Consider the following 19,291-nt stretch of genomic DNA (forward strand, 5'->3'; position numbering starts at 1 on the left):
GGACCGGGGAGGAGACTCCTGTCACGTCTCGGTACGTCTCCTCTCCCACATAGGTCTTCAACAGGGGGTCTGCGACCCCTAGAGGGTCCGCGGAGCTACTACAGGGGGTCCTGAAGGTTTTGCTTGATTAGACCTTTGTTCTTTTCTGTTTTTAAATATAAAAATAAATAAAAAGGTTATTTTGAAAAGCTTGTATCATGATTATCATGCAGTGGACACACACACACTGAGAGACAACGGGCTAACGGGTGAAGCCGTGTTGCGTTGCAGAAGGACGACCTCCACCTGCAGCACTTCTGCAGGCTGCTGGGCGTGGAGCTGCAGCAGATGGAGCACTGGCTCTGCCACAGGAAGCTGGTCACGGCCACCGAGACGTACGTGAAGAACATGTCGAGCAAGCAGGCGGAGAACGCCCGCAACGCGCTGGCCAAGCACATCTACGCCCGCATGTTCGACTGGATCGTGGAGCACATCAACAAGGCGCTGCACACCTCCGCCAAGCAGCACTCCTTCATCGGGGTGCTGGACATCTACGGGTAAGCCGCCTGGCAGTCAGCCCTCGGGGCACGTTCTACTGGACATTAAATACATTATGTTTTATTTTACCCGATACTTACCCCTCCATGCTCTGGCCGTCTGCAGCTTCGAGACCTTCGAGGTGAACAGCTTCGAGCAGTTCTGCATCAACTACGCCAACGAGAAGCTTCAGCAGCAGTTCAACTCTGTGAGCCTCCTCTTCCTCCGTGATGATGATGATGATGTTTCTTCTTCCTCTTCCTGTCTGACGAGCTGCTGCCGCTCTGTGTCCTCAGCATGTGTTCAAGCTGGAGCAGGAGGAGTACATGAAGGAGCAGATCCCCTGGACGCTGATCGACTTCTACGACAACCAGCCGTGCATCGACCTGATCGAGGCTCGGCTCGGCATCCTGGACCTGCTGGACGAAGAGTGCAAGGTCAGTGATGATGATGATGATGATGATGATGGTGGAGTCTCCCTCCTTCACTTGTTATACAACCCACTTCCTGTTTCAGGTGCCGAAGGGGACGGACCAGAACTGGGCCCAGAAGCTCTACAAGCAGAACTCCAGCAGTGCTCACTTCCTGAAGCCTCGCATGTCCAACGTCTCCTTCATCATTATCCACTTCGCTGACAAGGTGAGCAGGTCCAGAACCAGGACCAGAACCAGGTCTAGGACCAGGTCCAGGTCCAGGTTCAGGTTCTTGACCAGGTCCAGGTCCAGACCCTTAATAATAAATAACTTGGTTGGCGCTGTAAGAACGTGTTTCAGTTCAAGAACAATAATCTGATTCAGAACGTTTCATAACAGAGGGAATAAATCTGCATCGCAATATTGTTTCAATCTTTTAATAAACTAAATGTAATATTGCAAATACAATTTAAAGCTTTTGGTGGTAAAATCAGCAGGAAAAAGGTTAATAAAACATGATGTAAAAAAATCATATCTTTTACTGAAGTATCGTGATAATATTTTATATATATATATATATATATATATATATATATATATATATATATATATATATATATATATATATATATATATATATAAATAATTAATTAATAATGTATTGATTATCATTAGTTCACTGGTGGTCTCGGCAGGTTGAGTATCAGTGTGACGGCTTCCTGGAGAAGAACAGGGACACCGTGTACGAGGAGCAGATCAACATCCTGAAGGCCAGTCAGGTAAGAACCAGACCCAGAACCAGACCCACAGATCTGGTTCCTCCACCGCTCTGGGTCCCGTGGGCCCGTCTGATGGTGGACGTCTTCCTGAATGTTGTGAGTTTCTTCTCAGTTTCAGCTGGTTGCAGATCTGTTTCACGACAAGGGCGACGCGGCCCCCCAGAAGTCCTCCAAAGTGAACGTCAGACCGGCCAAGCCGGCCCCCAGGGGCCCCAACAAAGAGCACAGGAAGACCGTGGGACATCAGGTGAGCTCTCTGCTGGTCTCTGCTGGTCCCAGCTGGTCCCTGCAGGACTCTCCCACTAACGAGGTTTATCCTGGTCCAGTTCCGCAGCTCCCTGAACCTCCTCATGGAGACCCTGAACGCCACGACGCCCCACTACGTCCGCTGCATCAAACCCAACGACTTCAAGGAGCCGTTCTCGTGAGTCCTCGTCTCCTTTCCTCGTCTCGTCTCTTTCCTCGTCTCGTCTCTTTCCTCGTCTCCTTTCCTCGTCTCGTCTCTTTCCTCGTCTCCTTTCCTCGTCTCGTCTCTTTCCTCGTCTCGTCTCCTTTCCTCGTCTTGTCTCCTTTCCTCGCCTCCTTTCCTCGTCTTGTCTTTTTCCTCGTCTCTTTCCTCGTCTCTCGCTTTCCTCATCTCTTTCCTCGTCTTTTTCCTCGTCCCTTTCCTCATCTCCTTTCCCCGTCCCTTTCCCTGTCCTTTTCCCCGTCTCTTTCCTCGTCTCTTTCCTCGTCTCGTCTCCTTTCCTCGTCTTGTCTCCTTTCTTCGCCTCCTTTCCTCGTCTCGTCTTTTTCCTCGTCTCCTTTCCTCGTCTCTTTCCTCGTCTCTCGCTTTCCTCATCTCTTTCCTCGTCTTTTTCCTCGTCCCTTTCCTCATCTCCTTTCCCCGTCCCTTTCCCTGTCCTTTTCCTCGTCTCTTTCCTTCGTATCCTTTCCTCGTCTCTTTCCTCGTCTCTTTCCTTCGTATCCTTTCCTTCGTATCCTTTCCTTCGTATCCTTTCCTCGTCTCTTTCCTCGTCTCTTACCTCGTCTCTTACCTCGTCCCTTTCCTCGTCTCTTACCTCGTCTCCTTTCCTCTTACCTCGTCCCTTACCTCGTCCCTTTCCTCGTCTCCTTTCCTGGGGACTGAGGGGCTGACTCATGAGGAGGATGAGGAAGATGAGGAGGATGAGGAGTGTTCTGAAGTGTTCCTGTCGTGATGAAGATGATCTGAAGTGTTTCTGTCTCTGCAGGTTCGATTCCAAGCGCGCGGTGCAGCAGCTCCGAGCCTGCGGAGTCCTGGAGACGATCCGGATCAGCGCCGCCGGCTACCCGTCCAGGTGAGGCTGGATGTTCTTGTTCTTGTTTGATTGAGTTCTCCTAGTTCTTGTACTGGTTATTTATATGGTTCTAGTTCTGGTTCTAGTTATTTTTCTAGAAGTTGTTTTAGTTATGGTTATTGTTCTGGGTCTAGTTATTGTACTAGTTCTGGGTCTAGTTCTGGTTCTTGTTATTGTTCTGGTCCCAGTTATTATTCTAGTTCTGGTCCCAGTTCTTGTTTTTGTTCTAGTTCTTGGTCTACTTCTGGATCTTGTTCTATTTCTGGTCCTTGTTATTGTTCTAGTCCCAATTATTGTTCTTGTTATTGTTCTAGTCCCAGTTATTGTTCTAGTTATTGTCCTAGTTCTGGTCCCAGTCATTGTTCTAGTCCCAGTTATTGTTCTGGTTCTTGTGATTGTTCTAGTTCTGCTTCTGGCCCCAGGTCTTGTTCTAGTCCGAGTTATTTTTCTAGTTCTTGTTTTGTTCCCAGTTCTAGTTATTTATAGTTCTAGTTATTGTTCGGGTTTTAGTTCTTGGTTCTATTCCTAGTTCTGGTTCTAGTTATTGTTTGTATTTTTTTGGTACATTATAATCTTGAGCTGCCTGCTTCAATCGTGTGTGTGTGCGCGTGTGTGTGTGTGTGTGTGTGTGTGTGCGCACACACATATAAATATATTTATATTAATAAAACGTGCCTCCAGGTGGACGTATCCGGACTTCTTCAACCGGTACCGCGTTCTGCTGAAGAAGTCCGACATGACGTCAGCCGACAAGAAGCTGGTGTGCAAGAACCTGCTGGAGACGCTGATCAAGGTCAGAGCCGTCAAGGCTTCACGAGTGGTGTTTGATATGATGATGATGATGATGATGATGATGAGGATGAAGGGCACATCCTCGTCATCGCTTCACTCCGTGAGCTCATCGGTGTTCCCGCCGCGTCTTAGGAGTCCGACATGTTCCAGTTCGGGAAGACGAAGATCTTCTTCCGGGCGGGGCAGGTGGCGTACCTGGAGAAGCTCCGGGCCGACCGCTTCCGCTCGGCCTGCATCAAGATCCAGAAGACGGTCCGCGGCTGGCTGCAGAGGGTTCGATACCGCAAGATCCGCAAGATGGTCGTCACGCTGCAGAGATACGGCCGAGGATACCTGGCCCGCAGGTACGCCTTTCTCCCTTTGTCAGGGTGGACGAATCCAACGGACCCTTTGAGCCTTTACACGTTCGACAGCTCATATGACCTTGATTTGAATACCAGACCCCATTGTCCTTGATCTCTAACACATCTGCAACTCCTTGTCAGTTATGTTTGAACTTTATTTTCAGCTTAAATATGATCAAAAGTCAAGAGTCTGCAAGATTTCCTCGATTGCTCCCTGAGTTTGTTTTTTATTGTTTTGTTCGGTGCCTTCCCATCATCTCCCAGAGTAATACTGCACATCTTTAGAAAGATTACGACCTAAAGCATCTAAATCTGCAATAATAATCACAATAAACACAAGCATTAGTATGTTAGGAAGCATATTCAGTCCAAAAACCGCGTTTTTCGGTTCAGAAATTAAAAAAAAGACCTACTTTGAGCTTTTCCTTGGTCCCACCATGACAAACGGGGAATGTAAATGACCGTCTCCTTCTGTATGTGCCGTCTGACTCGCTGTCAGAAGAGTCAAGAGTCTGAGGACCAATGAGATCACAGGATCTCGGAAAGCCCCAAAAAAAAGAAATCCTGGTCTCGCTTTGCAATTTTTGTAAGGGGTACTTATGGATGTTTTAGTGAAACATTATAATTGCGTAGTCATTTTAAGGAGTTATTTTATTCAAACTTAACGATCTTAAAAAATAATAATCCACGCGTCTTTTCTCACAAGGGTTACGGTACTTTTTTTTACAATTTAAATGAATTAAATCGGAACTGTGGATGAGGAGATGACACAGTTTTAGTTTTTAAAAAACCTGTCGGGTTTATAAGGTTAAAAAGATAATAATGTGTTCGCTTTTCTATAAATTATGATTTCTAGCGTTGAAACGTGAAAATATCAATAAACTAATTAAATAAATAATTTACTCATGGAAAAAGTACAAAAGTATGAGCAACAAAATGTACTTACTGATGTATTAGCATTCAAGTAGTACTTTTAAAGTAGTTGTTGGTTGCTGCTTTGTTTACTTTTTGGGTGTTTGATGTGTGAAACGATCACATTTCATAAACTGGAGGAGTATTTAAAGAGTCCGTCATGCTTTTACTTCCTCAGACACGCTGACTTCCTGCGTCAGAGCCGAGCCGCCCTCATCTGCCAGAAGCAGGTCCGCATGCTGAAAGACAGACGGGCGTTTCTGAGACAGAGACGGGCGGTCGTCACCATCCAGGCCTTCACCAGAGGGATGTTCACCCGCCGGATCTACCAGGAGGTACGGGTCATGTGGTGCTCATGTGGTCCCCTTGGGGTCCCTGTGTGGTCCTCATGTGGTCATCACACATGAACAGAGACTCTGTGTGATGACGTCACCGGTCAATTGGAGGCAAAGTGTCTCCAATTAAAGCTGGAATGTGTCTCTCTCTCTGTCTCTGTCTCTCTCTCCCTCTCTCTCTCTCTTTCCCCCTAGTTCCTCCTCCACCACAAGGCCATGGTGATCCAGAAGACGGTGCGTGGCTGGCTGCAGCGTCGGCGCTTCCTGGCGGCGCGTGACGCTGCCGTCACCGTGCAGTGCGCCTTCAGGCAGCTGCTCGCGCGGCGCCGGCTGCAGCAGCTGAAGATCGAGGCGCGCTCCGCCGAGCGGCTGAAGAAGCTCAACACCGGCATGGAGAACAAGATCGTACAGCTGCAGAGGAAGATGGACGACCAAGTGAGGAGGAGGATGATGATGATGACGACAGGGTTCTTACGGTCATGGAAAACCTGGAAAAGTCATGGAATTTTAAAATGGTTATTTCCAGGCCTGGAAAAGTCCTTGGAAAAATATGTTATCTTCATGACGTTCATTTACGCTGAGTTTGAAATAATGAATATGCTTTTAAAAGAAAGACGCTCAAAATATAAGCAGGCATACATACAGGCATCTATATAAATGTTTATTCTTTTAATCAAACTATTGTCTCATTCATTTGAGTCATTTAAGGTTTACTGTATGCTTTGTATTCTCATTGTTAGTTTAAATACTAACTTTTCTCACTTTTCCATGTTTACACCCAGATTTCACTAAATGTTCGGTTATGGACATTTGGTTTAAAGTCATGGAAATCCACTGGTCAAAATGTGTTCGAACCCTGTGACGACGATGATGATGATGATGATGATGATATTTATAATAATAATAATATGTCCCTTCAGTCCAAAGACCTGCGGCTGCAGAAGGACCAGCTGCTGCAGGTGAACAGCGGTCTGGGCTCCGAGGTGAACAAGCTGCAGAAGCAGCTGGAGCAGGCGAGGAGTCGGCAGGGAGGCGGAGCTCAGGTGTCCTCGCTGCAAGAGGAGCTGGACAAGCTGAGGGAGGAGCTACAGGAGGCCGCCGCCCACAGGAAGAGGAGGGAGGAAGAGCACGGCAACGAGAAGATGGGGCTCCAACAGGTGAGGACAGAGGAAAGGAGAGGACAGGTGAGGACAGAGAAAAGGAGGGGACAGGTGAGGACAGAGGAAAGGATGGGACAGGTGAGGACAGAGGAAAGGATGAGACAGGTGAGGACAGAGGAAAGGATGGGACAGGTGAGGACAGAGGAACGGATGGGACAGGTGAGGACAGAGGAAAGGATGGGACAGGTGAGGACAGAGGAAAGGATGGGACAGGTGAGGACAGAGGAAAGGAGAGGATGGGTGAGGACAGGTAAGGGACAGAGGAAAGGAGAGGACAGGTGAGGACAGAGGAAAGGAGAGGACAATGGAAAGGAGGGGACAGGAGAGGACAGAGGAAAGGAGATGACGGGTGAGGACAGAGGAAAGGAGAGGATGGGTGAGGACAGGTAAGGGACAGAGGAAAGGAGGGGACAGGAGAGGACAGGTGAGGACAGAGGAAAGGAGAGGACAGGTGATGATAAATCAGAGGCTCTCTTCGAGACTTCAGGCACTAAACTCTGAGCTGAGAACGCTGTTCTTCTTCGTTGGTGTCTCAGAGGGTGGAGCAGCTGGAGACGGAGAACGCTCTGCTGAAGAGTGAGAAGGAAGAGATGAACCAGAGGATCCTGCAGCAGTCCAAGAGCTCTGGAGGTGAGACACCTGTCTGTCTGGAAACAGGAGGTTTATATTGAGTTTTATTCTAATTATATTCTTCCCAAGTTCTTCCTCTGTGTTTGTGTTTGTTTCATTTTCTCATGAAATCTCAGATAAAAAGGTAAACATGTTTGTTTGTTTTCATCGTCCTGTGTGAGCGTCTTCATCATTTCAAGATGAATTATAAAATGTCTTCCAGAGCCCAGCAGCTCTCAACAGGCGCTGCAGAAGGAGCTGGATGAGGAGCGGCAGCGGTACCAGAACCACCTCAAGGAGTTCACCAGGCTGGAGCAGAGATACGACAACCTGAAGGAGGAGCTGTCCCTCAGCCAGGTGAGCCAGGTGTTCTCCTCACCTGAGCGACTGTTTCACAAACTGTGTAAACGTCAGAGACACTGAGTTGCTGTCCTCCAGTTCCAGCCCGGCCACCGGAGGAACCCGTCCAATCTGAGCAGCCTGGAGTCGGACTCCAACTACCCGTCCATCTCCACCTCGGAGGTCGGAGACACCGAGGACTCCATCCAGCTGGTGGAGGTGAGTCTCTGAGGGGCGGGGCCTCATGTCTCTACCTGTGTGTCTCACCTGAGCAGGAGGCGGGGCCTCATGTCTCTACCTGTGTGTCTCACCTGAGCAGGAGGCGGGGCCTCATGTCTCTACCTGTGTGTCTCACCTGAGCAGGAGGCGGGGCCTCATGTCTCTACCTGTGTGTTTCACCTGAGCAGGAGGCGGGGCCTCATGTCTCTACCTGTGTGTCTCACCTGAGCAGGAGGCGGGGCCTCATGTCTCTACCTGTGTGTCTCACCTGAGCAGGAGGCGGGGCCTCATGTCTCTACCTGTGTGTCTCACCTGAGCAGGAGGCGGGGCCTCATGGTCTCTACCTGTGTGTCTCACCTGAGCAGGAAGCGGGGCCTCATGGTCTCTACCTGTGTGTCTCACCTGAGCAGGAGGCGGGGCCTCATGGTCTCTACCTGTGTGTCTCACCTGAGCAGGAGGCGGGGCCTCATGGTCTCTACCTGTGTGTCTCACCTGAGCAGGAGGCGGGGCCTCATGGTCTCTACCTGTGTGTCTCACCTGAGCAGGAGGCGGGGCCTCATGTCTCTACCTGTGTGTCTCACCTGAGCAGGAGGCGGGGCCTCATGTCTCTACCTGTGTGTCTCACCTGAGCAGGAGGCGGGCGTGGAGAAGGCTGCGATGGACATCGGTCTGTTCATGAAGCTGCAGAAGAGAGTCAGAGAGCTGGAGCAGGAGAGGAAGAGGCTGCAGGTCAACCTGGACAAGATGGAGGAGCTCACCAAGCGCAGGGTCTGTTTTCATAATCATATTCATACTGAGAGGAGTGTTTGTTCTTCTTAAAGGAGTGTGTGTTCTTCTTAAAGGAGTGTTTGTTCTTCTTAAAGGAGTGTGTGTTCTTCTTAAAGGAGTGTTTGTTCTTCTTAAAGGAGTGTGTGTTCTTCTTAAAGGAGTGTGTGTTCTTCTTAAAGAAGTGTTTGTTCTTCTTAAAGGAGTGTGTGTTCTTCTTAAAGGAGTGTGTGTTCTTCTTAAAGGGCTCCGAGTCCAGAAGCTCCCCCTCAGAGCAGGAGATCGCTGATCAGGCCTACAACAACCTCAAGGTACTGATTACGTCCTCTCCTCTCCTCCTTTCATCCTCTCTTCATCATCTCCTCTAATCCTCTCCTCTCATCCTCTCCTTTCATCATCTCCTCCTCTCCTTTCATCCTCTCATCCTCTCCTCCTCTCCTCTCTTCCTCTCCTCCTCTCCTCTCATCCTCTCCTCCTCCTCTCCTTTCATCCTCTCCTTTCATCCTCTCCTCCTCTCCTCTCTTCCTCTCCTCCTCTCCTCTCCTCCTCTCATCCTCTCCTCCTCTCCTCTCATCCTCTCCTCTCATCCTCTCCTCTCACATCGTTATTGCAAAGCAACATCAAGATGTTTACTGGTTCCTCTGAACATCTCCGCTTGTGTTCCTGCAGAGAGAGGAGCTGGAATCGGAGAACAAGAAGCTGAAGAACGACCTGAACGAGGTGAGGAAGTCCGTCGCCGAGCGTGCGTCTCAAAACGATTCCTCCAGTGAGCTGCAGGACGGCTACAAGCTGCTGCTCAGTCAGCTCAAATCAGCCAATGAGGAGCTGGACGCTCGCAAGGAGGAGGTCCTTATCCTGAGGACTCAGATCGTCAGCAACGTCCAGCAACGGGAGAACAACGACCTCATCGTGAGTTAAACGTTCTCTCCTGTTCCTGTTTCATGCTGCCGGTTGGATTCATTGTATTGTCTGCTGAAGATCGTTCGGAATAGGGCTGGGCGATATACCGTTTCAACCAGTATACCGTTTTCAAATTTCCATACGGTATATATTGTTCACTGCTCAACGCTGAGGGTGCAGCGGTCGGAGCTACTTATGTGTCACGGTTATAACTTTATAACAACAATTAATAACCCACAACTGACGCTCTTTAACAGGGTTAAACATCACGACACAACAATGTGTGACACATAAACAATTCGTAAACCTAATAATTGTACATTTATAAAATGACACCGCCGAACTGCATGCTGGGTACAGTTCGCTCACTATCACAACAAGAAGAAACTCCGTCGCTACATAAAAAAGTCGGAAAAGAGCGATGCAGGAGGAACGAGAGACCAGAGATGCACCAATAAAACTAGACACATATGCAAAGCTGATTACTGTGTGGTATTTGTTAAAAATGTACGTTGGTACATAGAGGGTGATAAGAAGCTGAACATGGAGGGACTTAGGACCCAGGAGAATGTAGGTGAAAAAAACAGGAAGAGACAGACTGGAAGACACGCGGTACAAACATTTTAGTTGGCCGGCGGTCCTTTTCGACGTCAATAAATTGAATGTGTTTACTCGGAAAGAATACCGTGATATACCGTGAAACCTCCAGAATCGTACAAAATACCGTGATATGAATTTTCGGCCATACCGCCCAGCCGTAGTTCGGAGCAACTCAAACAAAGCTGGTGCTGCAGAACAGGAAACTGCATCATCTATATGCAGGCGGACCTTCGTGGGTCCAAATGTTTTAATATAAATAGAGAAGCTGAGCCCCATTTTTAAAAACACATTTTAAACATGATGTCCCAATAAACACACAAACAAGTTAATAATGAAGCCGTCACTGAATTTCTCTTCGTGTTGAGGTAAAATAATAATGTATTGTTTCCTCTGTTTCATCAGGAAAGCAGTAAAGTTCCTGAAGTGAACAACAGCAACGAGCCGGTGGATAAAGAGGAGGCTGCCAAAGCGTATCACGGACTGTGTGAGTCCAAAAAGTAAGTGACGTCATCTCCTCCTGGAAACAACATTTAAAGAGACGGTACGCATATTCAGTTTACTACGTCCAAATGTTGGATATAAAGCCAAACACCAAACCGGTATATTTAATTTCACCACCAGGTGTCTCGCTTGACTAGAACATAAAGAGACAGTCAATGAGTGAGAGTGTAGCGACCCCTGTCCACTAGGTGGCGGTGGTGTAACGCTAAAAACTAAAGAGGAAGTCTTTGTTTTTCAGCTCAACTCATCAGCTTCAAATCCAAAAGGCTGCCATATTGTTGGAGCTTTAGTTTTCTTTGAGACTAATGTTTAAACCTGATTTAATTAAGGACCAAACTTTGCACCAAACTTTAAAACTAGCTTTTCTTTAAACATCCGTTTGTCTTTTACTCTGAACTTAGATTAAATTGAATTCTTTTGCACAAAAAACTTTGATCCAATATTAACTTTAAACTTACACTTCAGAAGGTTTAACTTTTGAAAGTATGCCTTTTTTTTTTTAGATGGCAAAGAAATAAAGTTCTTTAAGAAGTTAAGAGACAGAATGTAGATGATGCTGCTGAACAGGGCAGAACATGTTTTATATATTTATACTGTAGTACATCTATATAGTTATTACAGTATTTTCTGTACGGGAACTAAAGTCATACTTTTATGTGTTCCTCATGACGGAGGAGGTTTTGCTGGTGTAACAATCTTCCACTTTCCGTTTAGTCTCTGGATCACACAGCAGCTCATTGGCCACAAGAGGAAAAACCTGAACGTATAAATGAAGATCATAGTTTGTGTTTCTGTGTGGACGACCTCCTCGGTGTCTGTTCGGTGTAGCTCTCCTTACAATCTGCTTTGTTTCCTCTTCCTCGTCCTCTTCCTCTTCCTCTGTGTCCTGCTGGACTCCAGCTCTCGGCAGGACTGGTGTTCTCTGAATGAAGACGCAGAGCTGGGTCTGGCTTACCAGGGCCTCAAACAAGTGGCCAGGTCTTCTTCTTCTTTCACTTCCTCCTCTTCCTCTGTGCTTTGTGTGGTGACACACTTCTTGTTTTCTCTGAGTCAAACACTTTGTGGTCCAACTCCACTTTCTCAGTTTCTCATCAGTCTCTTTTCTTTATTTGTGTTAAAAGATGAAGAGAAGTAAATGTGAACAGCTGATGGAGTCTGTCCATGACTGAGCACTAAATAAGTGGATCAATAATAGAATATCATTTTCTTTATTTTCTCATCAAGCTGTTATTTCTATATTTATGACATGAATATAAATTATGAAGATAAAGACAGCTTCGCTCTTTACTGAATTTTAATCAAATTTACTGCACAAATATAATGACTGCTCCCTGTAATTCAAACACACAGTACAGTATATCAATAAAGTTGTTTGTAGTTCAAATCATAATTAGGCTCTAATTAGGCTTGTATAAGCGATTGATCTGTGTCTTTATTCATAACCTACGGCATAAAAAGGCCTTTAATAGTTTTTTATGGTAAAGAAACAGGTTTGATTCTCTTTAAATGATCTCAGTCAAACTTCAAATGTAGATTCTATATAACAAACAGGAGAAATGGTGACTTTGTTGTGTCAGAATAAACTTCAGTGAGGCTGCACGACTCAGTCTTCTGGGTTTCACTCGCCGGTTGCTCAGTAATACCGCCTTAAATACGCTGCTGCCGCATCCTGCTCTGACTAAAAGCATCTAAATACCCATAAAAAGAGCTATGACATGATGACCCTCTTCCCGGTGCCCTCAGGCTGCTGGAGGCTCAGCTGCAGACTCAGTCCAGGCAGCACAAAGACGAGCTGGAGGCTCTTCACACTCAGATCGAGTTGCTGCGAGACGACATCGAGAAGAAGCAGGAGCTCCTGAACTACACGGCGTCGCTGTCTCCGGAGGCGCGTGTGGAGTACAGCGTCCAGCAGGAGATCACGCGGCTCACCAACGACAACCTGGTGAGGTCCAGGGTCCAGAGTTCAGGATTCATACCCGTATTCTCATCAATACTGCTGTCGGTTCAAGGGACACTTATTGTCTTCATGCAACACTGAGAGGATGTGAGTCTCACGCTGGACGGAGACAAAGAGACAGAGAGATGAGGTTTGAGACGAGGACGTCTCACTCCGGGACCAATGAAGCACTGATACCAGAACCGATCAATGCTCATCATGCTGGGTTGTTATTGTTTTCAGGACCTCAAGGAGCTGGTGGAGAAGCTGGAGAAGAACGAGAGGAAACTGAAGAAGCAGCTCAGGATCTACATGAAGAAAGTCCAGGAGTTAGAAGGTAATGACAGCTGTCCACACCTGCAGTCTGTCAGCTGATCCGTGACTAATGCGTCTCCGTCTGTCTCTAACTGTCTCTAACGGTCTGTCTCTGTCTGTCTCTAACGGTCTCTGTCTGTCTCTGTCTGTCTCTAACTGTCTCTGTCTGTCTCTAACGGTCTGTCTCTGTCTGTCTCTGTCTGTCTCTAACGGTCTCTGTCTGTCTCTAACGGTCTGTCTCTGTCTGTCTCTGTCTGTCTCTAACGGTCTCTGTCTGTCTCGAACTGTCTCTGTCTGTCTCTGTCTGTTTCTAACGGTCTGTCTCTGTCTCTAACGGTCTGTCTCTGTCTGTCTCTAACTGTCTCCGTCTGTCTCTGTCTGTCTCTAATTGTCTCTGTCTGTTTCTAAATGTCTCTAACTGTCTGTCTCTAACTGTCTCTGTCTGTCTCCGTCTGTCTCTAACTGTCTCCGTCTGTCTCTAACTGTCTCCGTCTGTCTCTAACTGTCTCCGTCTGTCTCTGTCTGTCTCTAACTGTCTCTGTCTGTTTCTAAATGTCTCTAACTGTCTGTCTCTAACTGTCTCCGTCTGTCTCTAACTGTCTCCGTCTGTCTCTAACTGTCTCCGTCTGTCTCTAACTGTCTCCGTCTGTCTCTAACTGTCTCCGTCTGTCTCTCTCTGTTTCTAGCTGTCTCCGTCTGTCTCTAACTGTCTCCGTCTGTCTCTAACTGTCTCCGTCTGTCTCTAACTGTCTCCGTCTGTCTCCGTCTGTCTCTAACTGTCTCCGTCTGTCTCCGTCTGTCTCTAACTGTCTCCGTCTGTCTCCGTCTGTCTCTAACTGTCTCCGTCTGTCTCGAACTGTCTCCGTCTGTCTCCGTCTGTCTCTAACTGTCTCCGTCTGTCTCGAACTGTCTCCGTCTGTCTCCGTCTGTCTCTAACTGTCTCCGTCTGTCTCTAACTGTCTCCGTCTGTCTCTAACTGTCTCCGTCTGTCTCTGTCTCTAACTGTCTCCGTCTGTCTCTCTCTGTCTCTAACTGTCTCCGTCTGTCTCCGTCTGTCTCTAACTGTCTCCGTCTGTCTCTCTCTGTCTCTAACTGTCTCCGTCTGTCTCTAACTGTCTCCGTCTGTCTCTAACTGTCTCCGTCTGTCTCTGTCTGTCTCTAACTGTCTCCGTCTGTCTCTCTCTGTCTCTAACTGTCTCCGTCTGTCTCCGTCTGTCTCTAACTGTCTCCGTCTGTCTCTCTCTGTCTCTAACTGTCTCCGTCTGTCTCTAACTGTCTCCGTCTGTCTCTCTCTGTCTCTAACTGTCTCCGTCTGTCTCTAACTGTCTCCGTCTGTCTCTCTCTGTCTCTAACTGTCTCCGTCTGTCTCTAACTGTCTCCGTCTGTCTCCGTCTGTCTCTAACTGTCTCCGTCTGTCTCCGTAGTGGCTCAGGCTGCAGCTCAGACCAGCAGGTCCAGACCTGAACTGAGTCGCCAGGTCACAGTCCAGAGGAAGGAGAAGGACTTTGAGGGGATGCTGGAGTACTACAAGGAGGACGAGGCCCTGCTGTTCAAAACCCTGATCTCAGGTCAGTCTCCTCAGTACACACACTGATCTCAGGTCAGTCTCCTCAGTACACACACTGATCTCAGGTCAGTCTCCTCAGTCAGAACTGATCCCAGGTCGTGTGTTGCAGACATCAGGCCCAACACGGTGTCGGGTACGGTTCCCTGTCTGCCGGCTTACATCCTCTTCATGTGCATCCGCCACGCCGACTACGTCAACGACGACGAGAAGGTGGAGTCTCTGCTCACCTCCACCATCAACTCCATCAAGAAGGTCCTCAAGGTGAGCGTCCTCCACACTCCCACCGCCTGATTCAAGGTATACATTCTTTTATTGAAATGATAAATATTTATAAATACGTTCATTCCCATGTGCAGAAAAACAACGAGGACTTTGAGATGACGTCGTTCTGGCTGGCCAACACCAGCCGGCTGCTCCACTGCCTGAAGCAGTACAGCGGAGATGAGGTGAGGCACACTCCACACAGACCATAATGCTCTCTGTTGGATGTCAGCAGGGTAAGACGTGTTGTGTTGTTGTTGTTCAGGTATTCATGACCCAGAACACAGGCAAACAGAACGAACACTGCCTGAAGAACTTCGACCTGGCCGAGTACCGACAGGTGCTGAGCGACCTCTCCATCCAGATCTACCAGCAGCTCATCAAGGTGGCTGAGGGCATCATCCAGCCGATGATCGGTGAGTCCCTCTGTAGTATAGGGGTGTGTAGTGCTCTGTAGTATAGGGGTGTGTAGTGCTCTGTATTATAGGGGTGTGTAGTGTAATGCTCTGTAGTATAGGGGTGTATGTAGTGTAATGCTCTGTAGTATAGGGGTGTATGTAGTGTAGTGCTCTGTAGTATAGGGGTGTATGTAGTGTAGTGCTCTGTAGTATAGGGGTGTATGTAGTGTCGTGCTCTGTAGTATAGGGGTGTATGTAGTGTAGTGCTCTGTAGTATAGGGGTGTATGTAGTGTAGTGCTCTGTAGTATAGGGGTGTATGTAGTGTCGTGCTCTGTAGTATAGGGGTGTATGTAGTGTCGTGCTCTGTAGTATAGGGGTGTATGTAGTGTCGTGCTCTGTAGTATAGGGGTGTATGTAGTGTAGTGCTCTGTATTATAGGGGTGTATGTAGTGTAGTGCTCTGTAGTATAGGGGTGTATGTAGTGTAGTGCTCTGTAGTATAGGGGTGTATGTAGTGTAGTGCTCTGTAGTATAGGGATGTATGTAGTGTAGCGCTCTGTAGTATAGGGGTGTATGTAGTGTAGTGCTCTGTAGTATAGGGGTGTATGTAGTGTAGTGCTCTGTAGTATAGGGATGTATGTAGTGTAGCGCTCTGTAGTATAGGGGTGTATGTAGTGTAGTGCTCTGTAGTATAGGGGTGTATGTAGTGTCGTGCTCTGTAGTATAGGGGTATATATTGTGTAGTATAGGGATGTGTGTAGTGTTATATAGTATAGGGATGTGTATAGTGTAGTGTTATATAGTATAGGGATGTATATAGTGTAGTGTTATATAGTATATTCAGACCAGAAGCACTTCACAGCTGAACCTTAACTGACGCTCTCAGATCACAGACGGCAGCACTGACCTCTCTGCTTACTGCGTTCAGTGTCGGCCATGTTGGAAAGTGAGAGCATCCCCAGCCTGGCGGGAGTCAAACCGATGGGCTACAGGAACCGCTCGTCCAGCATGGACACCGACGGCCCCAGCGGCTACACCCTGCAGGCCCTGATCCGGCAGCTGGGGCAGTTCCACGCCACCATGCGGGACCACGGTCTGGACCCCGAGATCGTGGGTCAGGTGGCACGACAGCTCTTCCACTGCATCAACGCCATCACCCTCAACAACCTGCTGCTGCGGAAAGACGTGTGCTCCTGGAGCACCGGCATGCAGCTCAGGTACACCTGACTTCCTGTGGTCTTAGTATGCAGCTCAGATACACCTGACTTCCTGTTGTCTTAGCATGCAGCTCAGGTACACCTGACTTTGTGTGTGTGTGTGTGTGTGTGTGTGTGTGTGTGTGTGTGTGTGTGTGTGTGTGTGTGTGTGTGTGTGTGTGTGTGTGTGTGTGTGTGTGTGTGTGTGTGTGTGTGTGTGTGTGTGTGTGTGTGCGCAGATACAACACCAGCCAGTTGGAGGAGTGGCTGAGGGCGAACAACCTGTTCCAGTCTAAAGCTGCAGCCGCGCTGGAGCCCGTCATCCAGGCCGCTCAGCTGCTGCAGGTCAAGAAGAAGACAACTCAGGACGCCGAGGCCATCTGCTCGCTTTGCACCGCCCTCAGCACGCAGCAGGTCAGCTGACCCCCGCAGACACACCGGCTGATCAGAAGTATCGGACGGTATTGATCGCTGTTGTCCCGTGTGTTTCAGGTCGTAAAGATCCTGAACCTCTACACCCCGCTGAACGAGTTTGAAGAGAGAGTCAGCGTGTCCTTCATCAGGAGCATCCAGGTAAAAGTCAAAGGTCATGGTTCAGGTCAACGTATACTGGACAACATTTCATTTAATTATTTACACATTCAAAGTAAATGTGTTTACATTTCAACTGGTTTCCAGCAGCATCTCATTCCCATAATAACATAGTTCATGCACAGACACACTTCCTGATCCGAGTACAGGAGCATCCCTAAAGGAACAGTGTGTATCCTTTAGGGATCTATTTCTTTAGTGTGGAATCACCTGAAAACACCAATCATTGTGGTTTCGTTCCCTCTGAATGAGCCGTTTATATCGACACACGGAGCTCAGAGCGGACCAACCGAACACTGGATCTAGAGAGCGCCGTCGCCTACCTCCTGTTGTGGTCGTTGCCCAAGTCCTAGGTCCTGTCACTGTCATCGTCGCTTAGGTCGTCTACGTCCTGTCGCCTAGCTCCTAGGCCGCCTATATCCTGTAGCCTAGGTCCTAGGTCGCCTCGGTCCTCAGGCACCTAGGTTGTGTCGCCATTGCTTAGGTCCTATTGCCTCTCCTAGGTCCTAGGTCGCCTACGTCCTGTCGCCTAGGTCCTAGATTGCCTAGGTAGTGTCTCCATTGCCTAGATCCTATCACCATCGCTTAGGTCCTGTTACCGTTGCCTAGGTCACCTACGTCCTGTTGCCTAGGTCCTAGGCCACCTAAGTCCTGTTCCCTACGTCCTGTTGTCGTCTCCTAATGCACCTGTCTAACCCCGATGTCTCCCTGTGTGTCCAGAACCGTCCTCCGCAGAGCACCGACCCTCCTCAGCTGCTGCTGGACACCAAGCACATGTTCCCCGTCCTCTTCCCGTACACGCCGTCGGCCCTCAGCCTGGAGACGATGCACATCCCCGCCTCCCTCGGCCTCGACTTCCTCGTCAGGGTCTGAAGGATCCGCTTTTAATCCAGGACCAACCGCTTCCAATAAACTGACCTCACATCAGCAGACGCTTTTCTACCACCATCTGACCGCCGACGTCTTCCAGAGTCGACCGGCTGTCCGACTCGTTCAGCTTCACGCGCCTCAAAAATCTCAGAAGCAGCAGACGGGATCGGATCTTCCGCTCCTTCGTCCTCCGACAGGAAACGAGACACGACAGGAAGTGATGGAAGGAACAGGAAGTGATGGATGGAACAGAAAGTGATGGAAGGAACAGGAAGTGTGGACGACACAAGAAGTGATGGAAGGAACAGGAAGTGTCCCGCAGGACGAAGAAGGCCAGGGAGGAGGTTCAGGAAAGCTCAGGGAGGATGAAGAGAAAACGGTCTGAGAAGTGAAAATCTGTGTTTACACCCACAAATCAACATATTCTACATACAGATTGTTTATCAATCACATATTGTTCAGAACATTATTCATATTAATAAGTTCTGTTGATGATCATAGGTTCACTTTTGGTGTTTTAGTTTTTTCACGTTCTCTGATCCACAAATGCGTGTTGCGTTCAGGCGTCGATGTGAAACTCAGGAAATCCTTTTGTGCTCGGACTGTAAAGTAATAATGTAATATGTTAGATAATATATCATACATTGATCCGCCTCTTGTGGATATAAAACATTTACTCGTCACACATATGAACTCGTTGATCCTGGAGGCTCATTTCTCTCCACGTTTCAGTGAAAAAACAATGACGTTATTAAAGGTCACTCTTTTAATCCATCAGAAGAAATCAATGCTTTTTGTTTTGTTTCCAGTTTGATTATTATTCTCTCTTTTTATATTTCTTTGTAAAATAATGTTACGGGATTATCAAGTCTAAACACTAATTATGATTCACACTAATTATGATCACACTACTTATTTTCACACTAATTATTAACACTATCTTTAGAGTAGAAACTGAATGAAGAAGAACTTCACTGCAAACTGTTTTTATCTTTCGTGTGAAGAATGTGGGACGTTGAAGACGTTCACGGTAGAAATAAATAATATATATTTTCATAAGTCACTTTATCTTCACTCCAAGCAGCGCTTTGTATCATCGTTGACTTTTGCAGTGAAGTTCTGAGACTTTGATGTTAATGTTTTCTTTCCCTGAATGAAGCTCAAAGTTACTTCCTGTATCTCAAAGTAAAGGCGAGTCATGGTTTTAAAATATTTTTCATAAACAATAAAACATTTAAATGATTTTCTTCCAGTATTGTCGGTGTTTATTGTTCTTATTTCTTATGAGCACCAAAAAATAAAGAAACAATAACGACACGTTAATTATGAGGATATTGATCCGGCCTTCAGAACGCTGAGTCAGCAGAAAGTTATAACTTCTTCTCCAACAGGTTTTTATGAAGATCAGATGAAAATAAGTATGTTTATTTACTTTCATGCTCAGTTAATAACATTTCATTTCTAATAATGCAAATAGAAATGATTGTACATGAAATATAATGTATATATATATAACTATATACACACATTCATACACATCTACAAAAACAACACAGACTTACATACAACCATGCTACGTTATGAAAGTCCATAAAACAAGAAAATACAACAAAAACAAACGGAAAAGGGAAAAATAAGAACAAATCCACCCCCA

General features: G+C 47.3%; 1 protein-coding gene across 1 annotated transcript in view; it reads left to right on the top strand.

Annotated features, from left to right (window-relative positions):
* myo5b (myosin VB) overlaps positions 1-18,878 on the top strand; it is a gene marked incomplete at its 5' end in the record, with an annotated part of 26,519 nt that extends 7,641 nt beyond the window's left edge. The window contains 31 exons of the mRNA XM_079235241.1: positions 1-31; positions 271-536; positions 643-724; positions 813-953; positions 1,033-1,155; positions 1,625-1,708; positions 1,821-1,955; positions 2,035-2,132; positions 2,941-3,027; positions 3,709-3,919; positions 3,952-4,163; positions 5,254-5,410; positions 5,606-5,845; positions 6,331-6,567; positions 7,107-7,200; positions 7,403-7,536; positions 7,618-7,737; positions 8,371-8,505; positions 8,748-8,813; positions 9,172-9,411; positions 10,405-10,499; positions 12,247-12,445; positions 12,683-12,776; positions 14,179-14,322; positions 14,431-14,582; positions 14,678-14,767; positions 14,848-14,998; positions 15,909-16,197; positions 16,416-16,590; positions 16,669-16,749; positions 17,488-18,878. The exon at positions 1-31 is cut by the window's left edge and continues 79 nt beyond it. Coding sequence (XP_079091367.1) covers positions 1-31; positions 271-536; positions 643-724; positions 813-953; positions 1,033-1,155; positions 1,625-1,708; positions 1,821-1,955; positions 2,035-2,132; positions 2,941-3,027; positions 3,709-3,919; positions 3,952-4,163; positions 5,254-5,410; positions 5,606-5,845; positions 6,331-6,567; positions 7,107-7,200; positions 7,403-7,536; positions 7,618-7,737; positions 8,371-8,505; positions 8,748-8,813; positions 9,172-9,411; positions 10,405-10,499; positions 12,247-12,445; positions 12,683-12,776; positions 14,179-14,322; positions 14,431-14,582; positions 14,678-14,767; positions 14,848-14,998; positions 15,909-16,197; positions 16,416-16,590; positions 16,669-16,749; positions 17,488-17,640 — 4,516 coding nt within the window. The 3' untranslated portion in view covers positions 17,641-18,878. The remainder of the gene's footprint in view (positions 32-270; positions 537-642; positions 725-812; positions 954-1,032; positions 1,156-1,624; positions 1,709-1,820; positions 1,956-2,034; positions 2,133-2,940; positions 3,028-3,708; positions 3,920-3,951; positions 4,164-5,253; positions 5,411-5,605; positions 5,846-6,330; positions 6,568-7,106; positions 7,201-7,402; positions 7,537-7,617; positions 7,738-8,370; positions 8,506-8,747; positions 8,814-9,171; positions 9,412-10,404; positions 10,500-12,246; positions 12,446-12,682; positions 12,777-14,178; positions 14,323-14,430; positions 14,583-14,677; positions 14,768-14,847; positions 14,999-15,908; positions 16,198-16,415; positions 16,591-16,668; positions 16,750-17,487) is intronic.
* Positions 18,879-19,291: the final 413 nt, after the last annotated feature.

The sequence above is a fragment of the Taurulus bubalis genome (assembly GCF_910589615.1).
Source record: "Taurulus bubalis genome assembly, chromosome: 19".
In the NCBI taxonomy this organism is placed as follows: Eukaryota; Metazoa; Chordata; class Actinopteri; order Perciformes; family Cottidae; genus Taurulus; species Taurulus bubalis.